This window comes from Petaurus breviceps, unplaced genomic scaffold (genome assembly GCF_028583685.1).
Source record: "Petaurus breviceps papuanus isolate PSGF00001 unplaced genomic scaffold, PetGlider_PUasm1.0 115, whole genome shotgun sequence".
NCBI classification, from domain to species: Eukaryota; Metazoa; Chordata; class Mammalia; order Diprotodontia; family Petauridae; genus Petaurus; species Petaurus breviceps.
The window spans coordinates 2184925-2196142 of record NW_027185612.1 but is presented as its reverse complement, the minus strand read 5'-3'; the positions used below and the strand labels follow the sequence as shown (position 1 = coordinate 2196142).

The 11218-nt window shown below is 50.5% G+C and overlaps 1 protein-coding gene across 1 annotated transcript; it reads left to right on the top strand.

Annotated features, from left to right (window-relative positions):
* Window positions 1-934: 934 nt before the first annotated feature.
* ATG9B (autophagy related 9B) lies at window positions 935-10980 on the top strand. Its single transcript, XM_069083717.1, is given in 15 exon segments — window positions 935-1756; window positions 2131-2174; window positions 2420-2484; window positions 2776-2964; window positions 3409-3550; window positions 5688-6442; window positions 7003-7156; window positions 7422-7601; window positions 8433-8627; window positions 8629-8682; window positions 8925-9070; window positions 9340-9436; window positions 9681-9810; window positions 10057-10212; window positions 10398-10980. Coding segments are annotated over 14 exon segments (2838 nt in total). The 5' UTR covers window positions 935-1209; the 3' UTR covers window positions 10197-10212; window positions 10398-10980.
* The last annotated feature ends 238 nt before the right edge of the window (window positions 10981-11218 follow it).

Sequence of the window (11218 nt, the reverse complement as noted above, 5' to 3'; positions counted from 1 at the left end):
TGGGAGCTCAGAGGGTGAGTTAGGAGAGGCCTTCCTGGGATGAGGGGGGAGGTGGATGAGTCTCAGGGCAGATGAGAGTGTTTTTAGTGTGTACATGAGCATTGCCGCAGAAGCATCGGGGCTCTCCGAGCAGGCCTGTGTTAGGGGTTCAGGAGGCACTGAGAATTGCCCCAGTCTAATGAGAGAACGCACCCAGTTACAAAGCTTCCCATCCACAATCTGTACAGAAAGGGAAATGGGGCACAACTGAACACTTACAGCACGAGTGTGGATCTCTTGGATTCCTCATACTCAGAAAATGTAGGTTAGAATTTTGGGTTAGCACCTGTGTGACCTTGGACTGCAGTCTCCTCATTTGTAGAAGAAGTTTTGGACTAGAGGGGCTTTAAGATCATTTTTAACTCTAAATTCTATTATCCGTTCTTGTCTCAGTCTCCAGTCTGCCGCACTGAAATCCAGATTGTGTGAGTGGACAGCCCTTTACCTGTTGTGATCCTCCAGCCAGAAATCCTGTGCTTGTCCTACCATCCCCCCAGGGCTCTAGGCTTCATGTCACATCCCAACCATGTACCTGGGTGGCTGAGTCAGCACCTCAGGAATGGGTCTGAAAGGAGAGGCTGAATGCCAGTGTGCCACCTGTCTTTCCTGATGAGTCAGGTCTTTAGGAATGAGACTGGATAGACTGGCCCTCTAGGTTCATCTCTCTTGACTGAGTGAGCCAAAGGCCAGCATGAAGATCTCAGCTCAGCCCAGCAGTCCTTTTCTATCATATCTCACCCTTAGGGGAAGCTGAGATGTTCATTCCAAGCTGAGGAAGTTGAATGCCTCTTTTCCTCTCCAGTTCACTTGAATTGGCTTCTTGGAAGTCCTAAGGAACTGTTTCAACACTACTGAATCAGATATGGGGAAGAGGCGAAGGCAGAACGCTGTGAGGCAGGGCATTGGGAGAGTTGTAGGTGGGGAGGAGGGTATGTTTGAACGTTATCCAGCTAGTGGGAGAGAAAAGGAATACTGAGGCTTGGGAGATATGACCTTGAGGCTCCCCCAGGAGTCTTGGGAGGGGCAGTGAGTGGTCAGACAGGTGACTGGGAGTCAGGACGCCTGAGGCCTGCTTATGGCTGAGTCACTCTGTGTTGTTGTCATCTGGAGAACCACAAGATCTGTTCCCCAGAAAACAACAGCAGTATTTCTGTTGGAGGAACCAGCCTGATGGTGAGACGGATGGGATGGGGGGGGACAAAGGGGCAGCAAGAGAGATGGGGTGAGCGAGGGCCAGGAGCTACACTGTTAGCCCCTTTGCTCCCTCCTTCCCGATGTCTGGGGCCTGGAAGGGGTAGGATCTCTGTGTTTTCTATGTCTCCAACTCCCTACACAAGAAACTCCCCTTCCCCATTTCTTGCTTCCATCCCACGGCCCCTTAGTCCAGCTAGGACTTCAGGCATAACTCAGCCCCACATCAGTGACCTCTCAGCCCCGGAAACCTTTTCCCCTCATGGGGAGTCTTCTGGGACCCCTCCCTCTGTTCCATCTGGCCAAAGGTCCCACTCTACCCCATGCCTGGCCTCGGTGACTCCCCTTCCCTCACAGTGGTCCCTCCAGAACTCCCCTGGGCTGCGGATGGGCCCCCTGATCCCAGAACAGGATTACGAACGGCTGGAAGACTGTGACCCTGATGGAAACTGTGACAACAACCAAGACTCACCCCTCCCAGGGGAGGACCAGGAACCCCTGCTCCATGTGCCTGAGGGGCTCAGGGGTAAGTAGGGATGGGGGAAGCAAAGTTGAACAGGCTCTGATATGAGGTGAGGGAAAGTACAGCTGAGAGAGGGAGGGGCAGCCAAGGGTCAGAGAGTCTCCAGGTTTAGAAAGTCCAAGGGGCAGGGGCATTGAGACAAAGAAGTTGGAGGTAACAGGCTGGGAGAATGGAGACCATTAACCTTCAGCATTTAGAGTTCTATCTCTTCTACTTACTAGTTGGGTGTTCCTGGATAAGTAACTTCACCTCACAGTGTTAGTCTCCTCTGCTTCAGAGTTGGGATAATAATATCTACCCCCACAGGGTGGCTGTGAGGAAAACACCTTGTAAAAAGAAATGAGAGTAAACGTCATCTGTACCTCTTCTCCATCCAGGCTCTTGGCATCACATCCAGAACTTGGACAGTTTCTTCACCAAGATATCTTGTGTGCCCACTGTTGAGGGGAGGTAGTAGTAGGGGGATGTAGGTTGAGGAAGGCTGAGGGTTATGGACCAGGACATTCCCGGGAAAGGAATGGATGAATGAGAACTGATAGGGGCTGGACTTCAGGGATGAGTGGTCTGGTTGGGGGTACTTGAAGGGCAGGAGTTTGTTAAGTGGGTGCTGGGACTTGGGGGAGATCTTTGATAAATCTCAGCCATATTCCTTGATGAGTCTGGTACCTCTATAATTACCACCAGCGGAATGGCTTTGCCTGTATGTTTCTGGAAGATGCCTTCCAGTTGGGGTAAGTCCATTATATTTAGCTCCCATCTTTATCCCCTATAGTTTCCCCTCCCATCAAACAGCAGCCCCTCTTCTCACCTCCCCTTGGGGCCCCCACCTTTTTCTTCTTTGATCTCCATTTTTCCTTCTTTCTCTCATTTCCCACCCCTCAGGAAGCCTTGGTAGGGCTGGGGTTGTTTCCCGGGGATAGCTAGGGACCTGGGAGCTGGCCTGACCCTCATTCTGCTCCCAACCCCTATCACCCTTGGATGCCTCCAGTTCTGCTTTCATCCTTATCCAACTCTACCCACAGACAGTTCGTTTTCATTGTTACCTTCACTACTTTCCTGCTTCGATGCGTTGATTATGATGTTCTCTTTGCCAACCGACCTGTTAACCATACACGACCTGGTGCCCCTGGCTCCCACCAGACTCCTGGGATCCTTCACAGCAAGGTGACCCTCTCTGATGCTATCCTGCCTGCTGCCCAGTGTGCACTGCGGTGAGTGAAAGCAGAGAAGGGGTAGGGATAGTGGGGCTTAGGAGCCTGGATGGTTCAGGGATTGAGGCTCAGGAATTGAGTCAATGACTTCTCCCAAGATCAGAGACACTGCCACCTCTCCTCATCCTCCGTTCCAGCTACAACTGAGGCCCAGGCAAGGATGAGCAGAGGGCTAGGGGAGTAAGGCTGAACAGAGACAGTCAGACTGGTGAGAGGAAAGGGACCCAGGGGAATTCTACTTACTCTGTCTCTCTGTCTCAGTCTCCAGAGCCAGACCATCCTTCCTATGTCCTTTATTTCTATGTCCATTTGTATAGTCTTCTCTTTCTTTCATCCCTACCCCATTCCTTTTGATTCTGGGCTCACTCATTCTACTATGTACCCCAACTCTAATCTCTTTAGGTAATCAAACCCTAATGCAGTCCACCAATCTGTCTAATGCAGGATACGTTCCAGCTCGTTCCTGATCTTCCTTTTGTTCCTGGCCTCCGGGTTTTGGCTATTCCGTCTTCTTCGATCCCTTTGCAACCTCCTGAACTACTGGGATATCCGAACATTTTACAGAGAAGCCCTGCATATTCCCCCAGTAAGTTGGATCAGGAGAAGGATAGGTGTACTGGGGAAACAGGACATGTTGGAGACAGAGAGGAAAGGGCAAGAAGGGAGTGAGATAATGGGTCAAAGCAGAAGCTGAGATAAACAGTTTTCCATGGGGATTGGGGAAATCTGGGACCTCAGTGTTGTTAATAGGGTTATTGTCAAGTTATCAAACCTTCCTTGACCTCTACTGTGTGCTGGGCTCTGTGGGAGACATTGAAAAGATGAGATATGGTGCTGGCTCTTGAAGTGCTTACAAACTAGATCACAAAACAACTAGATAATGCAGGATGGCTTATGATCAGAATCTATATGGTATAGACATGAGGAGCTGTCAAAGGGAGGAGCAGAGTAGGCAGAGTGGAATAGTTGGAGAAAGGGAGTAATGGTTGGATAGGATTTGGATAAGTAGAAGGAAGGTTACCTTTTTGCACCCTCCATTCATTTCTCCTGTTTCTGCTCTCTGGGACCAATCATATTCAAATCTGGATTCATAGAATCACAGAATGTTGGAGCTGGAAGAATTCTTAGAAGTCATCTAGACCCAGCTTCTCACTCTACAGGTAGGGGAGGAGGGTCTGAGCCCAGGAAGAAGAGTGACTTGCCTAAGGTTTGATGGACCCTAGAATTAGGAGTCAGTCTCAATACTGCTCTGTATTAATGGTTTTTGGTGTTTTTGGTCTAGCAGTTCCTAGTAGACAGTAATTAGATATTAAGAGGCAATGAGGCGTAATGGATAGCTAGTCTTGGAGTCCAAAAGGCCTGGGTTCAAGGCCTGCCTTCAGCATACATTGTTTTTGTTATCATGGGCAAGCTTTGACTCCCCAGGGAACTCTCAGTGACTTGAAGTGACAGATGAGTAGCCATCTTCCTTGATGGGAGGAGTTTCTACCCTGGGAGTTCCTCATGATGATGCAGTCACAAGTCCCAGCTACCTCTCATTCCTCCCCTAGACAGTCAGCTCTTAGATGGTGCTTTTTTGTATATCACACAGCCCTAAGTACTGGGTTGGGCACATAGTAGGTACTTAATAAATTTTTATTGAATGAATGAATTCTTATCCAGGGAATGAGAAATCCTTACAGGTGTCAGAATAGGACAGTGACCTGATGGAAATGGTGATTTAAGATCAGTCTGGAGGTCATTTGCTGGATGGGATTTGAGGGACAAGAGACTGGAAGGAAAAGCCAATTTTGATGGCTGTTGAAATGGTCTAGGTGCCACATGATGAAGATTTGGATTAGTATGGGAAGGAGCTTTTTTTCTTTTTCAGTAAATCAGTAAATTATTTCTTAAGTACCTTCGTGTTTAAGCCCCTGTGCTAGGTACTCTGAGTGGTTTTTTTTTGGGGGGGGAGGGTCAGATCAGATTCTTGAATGGGAAGGAAGTGCTTCGATTCCTTTACCAAAGACCTTTATCTTTTCTGGAATTCAGTCTGTAACAGTTGCCTGAGCCATTAAGAGGTTAACTGCCCAGGGTCACACAGCCAGTATGTATTAAAGATAGCATTTGAATCTAGAACTTTGTGAGTCTGAGGCCTCCTCTCTCTATTGACCTATAATCACAAAGCCACCTTTGGCTGAGCCAGGTGCTATGGGTGATACACTGTGTAAAACATGGATTGTGCTCTCAGAGCTCACAGTCTAGCTAGGAGGCCAGAACATAACAGGCATGAGAAGTTGATAAAAAAAAAAAAACAAAATAAATAAAAGCACAAGATGTCCTAAGGCCTGACAGGATTTATAGTCAAAGGAGTTGCATAGACAATACAGTCTATGAGAGTTCAGAAGAGAGTGGAAAGGAAAGAAGAAATGGCAGGTTTGGTGACAGATTGGAAACAAAGGTTAGAAAAAGATAGACAAAGAGAATTCTAAGGTGACTGAAGCTGTGAGCCTGAGTGAGGAGAGGAGGATGGCGTGAGACCAAGTCTGGGGACAGAATGATGATGTTTGTGATGGGGAGAGAATTTGAATTTAGACGTGTTGAGTAGCAGATGAAACCAGAGTCTTCCAGACAGGGGAGGTGGTCCATATTTGGATGTCAGTGTAGTGGTTATCAAGAGGGGAAAATCTCTTTTAGGGGATGTCCTCTTTCTGGGGCTTACTCCTTTTCCCCTCTTCCCTCAGGAGGACCTCAGCAAGGTGCCCTGGGCTGAAGTACAGTCTCGTCTCCTGGCCCTGCAGCGTGGTGGTGGCCTCTGTGTATTGCCACGGCCTCTGACTGAGTTAGATGTTCATCACCGCATCCTGCGCTACCCCAACTACTTGGTGGCCTTAGCCAACAAGGGCCTGCTGCCAGCTCGTTGCCCTCTGCCGTGGGGAGGCAGTGCACCCTTCCTTAGCCAGGGACTGGCACTCAATCTTGATCTGCTCCTCTTCCGTGGCCCAATTTCACTCTTTCGTGGGGGCTGGGCATTGCCCAGTACCTACAAGCGGAACTGTCAGCGGCGGGCTCTTGCTACTCGCCTTCGCCGGACTTTACTGCTGCTGGCACTGGCCAATCTGGCTCTTTGTCCACTGGTGCTGGCTTGGCAGGGGTTACATGCCTTCTTCAGCCATGCAGAACTGCTACGCCGGGAGCCTGGGGCATTGGGGATGAGACGCTGGTCCCGCCTGGCCCGCCTGCAGCTACGCCATTTTAATGAACTGCCCCATGAGCTTCGCGCCCGTTTGGCCAGAGCCTACCGCCCTGCTGCCCGTTATTTGCGGGCTGCTGCACCTCCAGCCCCACTGTTGGCCCTGTTGGCCCGCCATGCTGGTTTCTTTGCTGGTGCCTTGCTAGCTGTCCTGTTGGTGCTCACTGTGTACGATGAGGACGTGCTGGCTGTGGAGCATGTCCTGACTGCCATGACAGGGCTGGGTGTGGCACTGACTGTGGCCAGGTCAGCAGATGGGGTGCCTCCCTCCTTCCTTGGGGAGACACTCTGGTCCCAGTGCACAAGTTTTCTTTACCTCATCCTTTTAGAGAATCACCCCAGGGAAACCTGCTTATCCATTTATTTCATTCTCTCAACTTTTAAGAGTTATACAATTTTAGAGCTTGGAAGGGACTTTGGATAGCATTCAATTTCCCTATTTTAAAAGGAGGGAAACTAAGACCCAGAAAAGGGAAATGACTTACTTGCTCATGGTCAAGGAGGTAGTCAGTGACAGTACGAAGACCAGAACATACATCTCTTGTTTTGAAGGTCAGATCTCTAGCCATCATCCCATACTGCTTAACTTTCATAGATTCATAGAATTTTGAGCTGGCAAGGACATAGAAGACTATCTAGACCAATCCCCTAATTTTATAGAAGAGAGTAGTGAGGCAAGTGAGGTCCTTGCTCAAGTACAAACAGCTAGTTAGGGACTGCCAGACCCAGAAAACAGCTCTCTTGACTTCCAGACTGTGTTTTTTCCATCAGCCCCTTTTTCCCCATTCCCCTCCTCTTTTCTCCAGGTGCTTCATACCTGAGGAGGAGCTCTTGGGCCGCTCCCCAAAGTCCCTGCTGCAGGCAGCTCTTGCTCACATGCATTACCTCCCAGAAGAGCCAGGACCAGGCTGGGAAGCCAATACTTACCACCAGATGTCGCAGCTCTTGCAGTACAAGGCTGTGAGTGAAGACAGCTGGGGTTGGAACTTGTCAACCCTCAGGGGCCTGGTCAAGGGCAGGGAGTTGTGGCATTGAAGGCGTCTTTTGGGAGCAAGTGTGGGACCTAACTTTGTAAGGTGTCCTGAGCCCTCTAGCTGGGGAGTAATTTGGGGTCCCTGTGTTCTGCTCTGCAGTGGTGTCTTAGAATTTAACCCATTCTCTCCCCAGATATCCCTTCTAGTGGGAACATTTTTCCTAGCCCCCTCCCCCACTTTATTTCTCCTAGGTCTCCCTCCTAGAGGAGCTCCTTTCTCCAGTCCTCACCCCCTTTGCCCTCCTCTTTTGGTTTCGCCCCCGTGCCCTGGAGTTTATCGACTTTTTTCGGCACTTCACTGTGGATGTGGCTGGGGTTGGGGATGTCTGTTCCTTTGCTCTCATGGATGTGAGACGCCACGGTAACCCCCAGGTTAGATCCCCTCTCTAACCCTTTTTCCTGACTCTTCCTTTCTCTCTGCTAGACTTAGGAGATGGGGGCCCTGGCCAGGATAGTATCCATGGGATGGAGAGCAGAATATCACCAATTATGTTATCCTCAGATATTTCAGTATAGGGGCAGAACCAGCTTCAAGAGTTTGTGGGGTGGGCAGAGGCAAGTTCCATATTTAGAAGCATGGTGATATAGTGGAAAGAATACAGGATGCCTTTAGACAGTAGTCCTGGGCTTTGTCTTAATTGTATGAACTTAGGCAACTTGCTTAACCTTTTCTAGGACCAATTTCTTCATTTGTATAATAGTGATGATCATGATAATAGCTACCTAACACTTGCAGGTAGGTGCTATTATTTTCCCCATTTCACAGAGAAGAAAACTGAGGCAGACAGGTTAAGTGATTTGCCCAGGGTCACATAGCTGGTGTCTAAGTCTGGATTTGAACTCGGGTCCTTCTGACTCCTGGTCTAGTGTGTTACCCACTGTGCTGTGTAGCTGTATAGTAATCTTTGCCCAGCCCTCTTCACAATTCTTATGAAGATCAAATGATGATTATGAAAGTACTTTGAAAAGCACCCAGTCGATTGGCGATGTAGTATAGTGGCTAGAGGTGGTCTTCCAGTCAGGAGGACCTAGTCCTGCTCCCCCTGACACACACAGGCTCCTGGATCTGGCTGGCTGTGAATTGTAGAGTAGTGGCCTGTGGACATTGAGGGAGGCACCTTACTTGTCCCAGTGAAGTCACAGATCTGACAAAGAACAACATTCTGGGTCCTGTATACGTAATGGATTATGATGTTCCTGCAGTGGCTCTCAGCAGGACAGACAGAGGCCTCAGTATCCCATCGTGCAGAAGGTGGGAAGACAGAGCTTTCCTTGATGCGCTTCTCACTGGCCCACCCTCGCTGGCGTCCACCTGGGCACAGCTCCCGGTTCTTGGAGCAGCTTCGGGGCCGGGTACAACAGGATGCTGCTCTCTGGGCTGCCACTCCAGTCCGGTCCCCCCCCCACACCTGGTCAAGGTCCCAGCTTTCTAAGCGACTCCACCACATCTTCAGTGAGTGCCTCCCAGCCCTGCCAATCTTCCTCATCCCCAACTGCCCCTCTTGATTTTCACAGCCAGTGACTACCCTTTTACCCCACAGTCTGTAACCTTGACTCAACCCAACTGGGTCCATGCTTATACCTTGTATCCTTCAATTCTGGAGCTCTTGTCAGTCTGTCCCTTCATGTGGAGATTCGCTGACCTTATCACCCCAACCTCCCCCAAGCACTCTACCACTGTCCTCTCGCCTGTAGCCTGAAGCACTCCTGGCCAGCCTGCTGTTACATCCTCTTCTGCCACCTGGGGAACTGAGTCCAGTTGCTCCCTGCCCAGCGGCTGCAACTGCCAGCCTCCTGGCCTCCCTCTCAGGCTCCACATCACAGGCTGGTCACGATCAGAGGTGGGAGTGGGTACAACGTATGGTGTGTGTTAGGGGAATCAGGGTGGAATGATGGGAGAGGCACAGACCTGAGATACCTAAGGGGAATCCTGATCTTTTGGGAGGAGCCTGGTGAAGATGGGGGTGGTGGTGGTGTGGAGGATCTGCCCTCTGGGAAGGATGTGACCAAGAAATAGTCACTTTGGGGAACTCAAAGCCCATTGAGCTAAAGAGGTTGTTTGGAGGTGGCAAGAGTGTATCTCTCTGACCTGCTGGGCTGCCTGTTTTAGTTGTGTGTCTCCAGGGGGTCCTAGGGTCTGGAACCCTGCCCTGCTTTCAGAACTTGCCTCTGCTGAGATGAGTCTTCATGCCATTTACCTGCATCAGGTGAGCTGGGAACAGGGTAACAAAGAAAGGGCTGAGAGTGTGTGTATAGTGGTAACTAATATGTATGAAGGTTGAGGGAGAAAAATTGTCCAAGAAAATATGTGACTGGTGTGGTGGGGGAACCAGGGCTGCCCCTCCACCCTTCAGTCTCCCCATAGAAACTGTGAGAGCCTCTGGTTGAAGGGTGGGGTCAAGGAAATCGGCCATAGAGTGGTGGTACTCATGTCCTCTCTCTACCACTCAGCTCCACCAGCAGCAGCAGCAGCAGCAAGAGCAGTGGGGAGAAACTTCAGCCACTCCACTCCCAAGAATCTGGCCCAGCCCCCAGAGGCCACTCACCCCTGAAGATGAGACCCTGACCTGGCACAGTGATGGTAAGAACCTGGCCACTGGGAAGGATTCTTGGAAAGGAGGAAGCATTATGATACGGTGAAAAGAGTCAGAGGGTCTTTGTTCTAATTCTGCCTGTCACTTTTTATTTGTGTAATCTTGGGCAAATCCCTTTACCTCTATGGGCCTCATCTTCCCTGTGTGTAAAAATAACACTAGATAGCTTCTGAAGTCCCTTCCAGCTTCAGGTCTTTTTGAATTCTGTAGTACTAATTGGCTTCTTTTTCCAGGTACCAGTCCTACCTCTAGCTCCAGCTCCAGTCCCAGACAACAATGGGGGCCCACGGGAGCCAGTAACCTACCCATTGGGGGCTGGCAAGAGGAGGGCAAGGTTCAGAAGGAGCCAGAGCTCAAGTCCAGCAGTGGCTGAGAAGTCAATCAATTTGGTCAGTATTGCTTGGAGTGGGAAAGAAAGACAAGGGAAATGAATTGTTAATAGAAAGAGAGTGGTATGTTGGGGGTTATGAGGACCAGGGTATGAGGATAAATATGGGGGAGGTTGGGCACGGGAGGTTTTCTCTTATTTGGGGAACCTGGACATCCTGTCACACATCATCCTTTTCTTTTCCAGGTTCTCCATTTCAGTTGGCTGAATAAGGTTGGGAAGATGATTAGCCTTCACCTGCTGGCTCTTATACAAGCCATTATAGCTCAGACACCAGGGATCAAGCCTTGGTGGAAGTTGGCAAGCCCTTGGTGGTGGTGGGAAGTCTTGAGCTAGCCCCAGAGAACCAAAGTGAGGGTGTGGGGGGTGGGCACATGGGGAGAAGCTGGGGGAATCCCCTGACACAAGATGAAAGGAGGGGGAGCAGGAGATACCTCATCCAGCACCAGGCAGATGGCACCTCCTGACCCTGGCAATGAGACAGGAGAAGCCCCCTTTTTCATTACCAGACTCTTTCTGAAGGGTGGATCCCAGGGCAGGGTCATGGTGGTATGTATGGTTGGAGTTACACTGGTTGGCAATCGGGCACTAGCCATAAGGGCCAGGAAAGGCAAGCTAAGGTGGCTCCATCTCCAATGTTCCCTCGAGTTTGACGGGCCTCAGTGCTGGGGGTGGCAGGGAAGGGGCAGGCTGGTTTCAGGCCCTCTCCTGCTCTTGGAGTCTGACAGTGAGGGGTGGGGGGCCGACCCTGTAATAAAGCACCAAAGGTTTCAGCGTGTCTGTGGCTCTGTGTGCCTGGCCCGGAGGAGGCCCATGACATCCTCGGCACTGGCCTAGAGGAGAAGGCTGGGTCAGGGGGGAGAACTCGGATGGCTCCACACTGCCGGGCAATGCCTGCCACCCCTTTCATGGCAGACAGAGCCTGCGTTCTAGAGCGAGACAGGGCTTAGAATAAAAACATCCCTGGAGGAAGGGGCAAACGCCGCCGCCCAGCATGGACGGGGGCT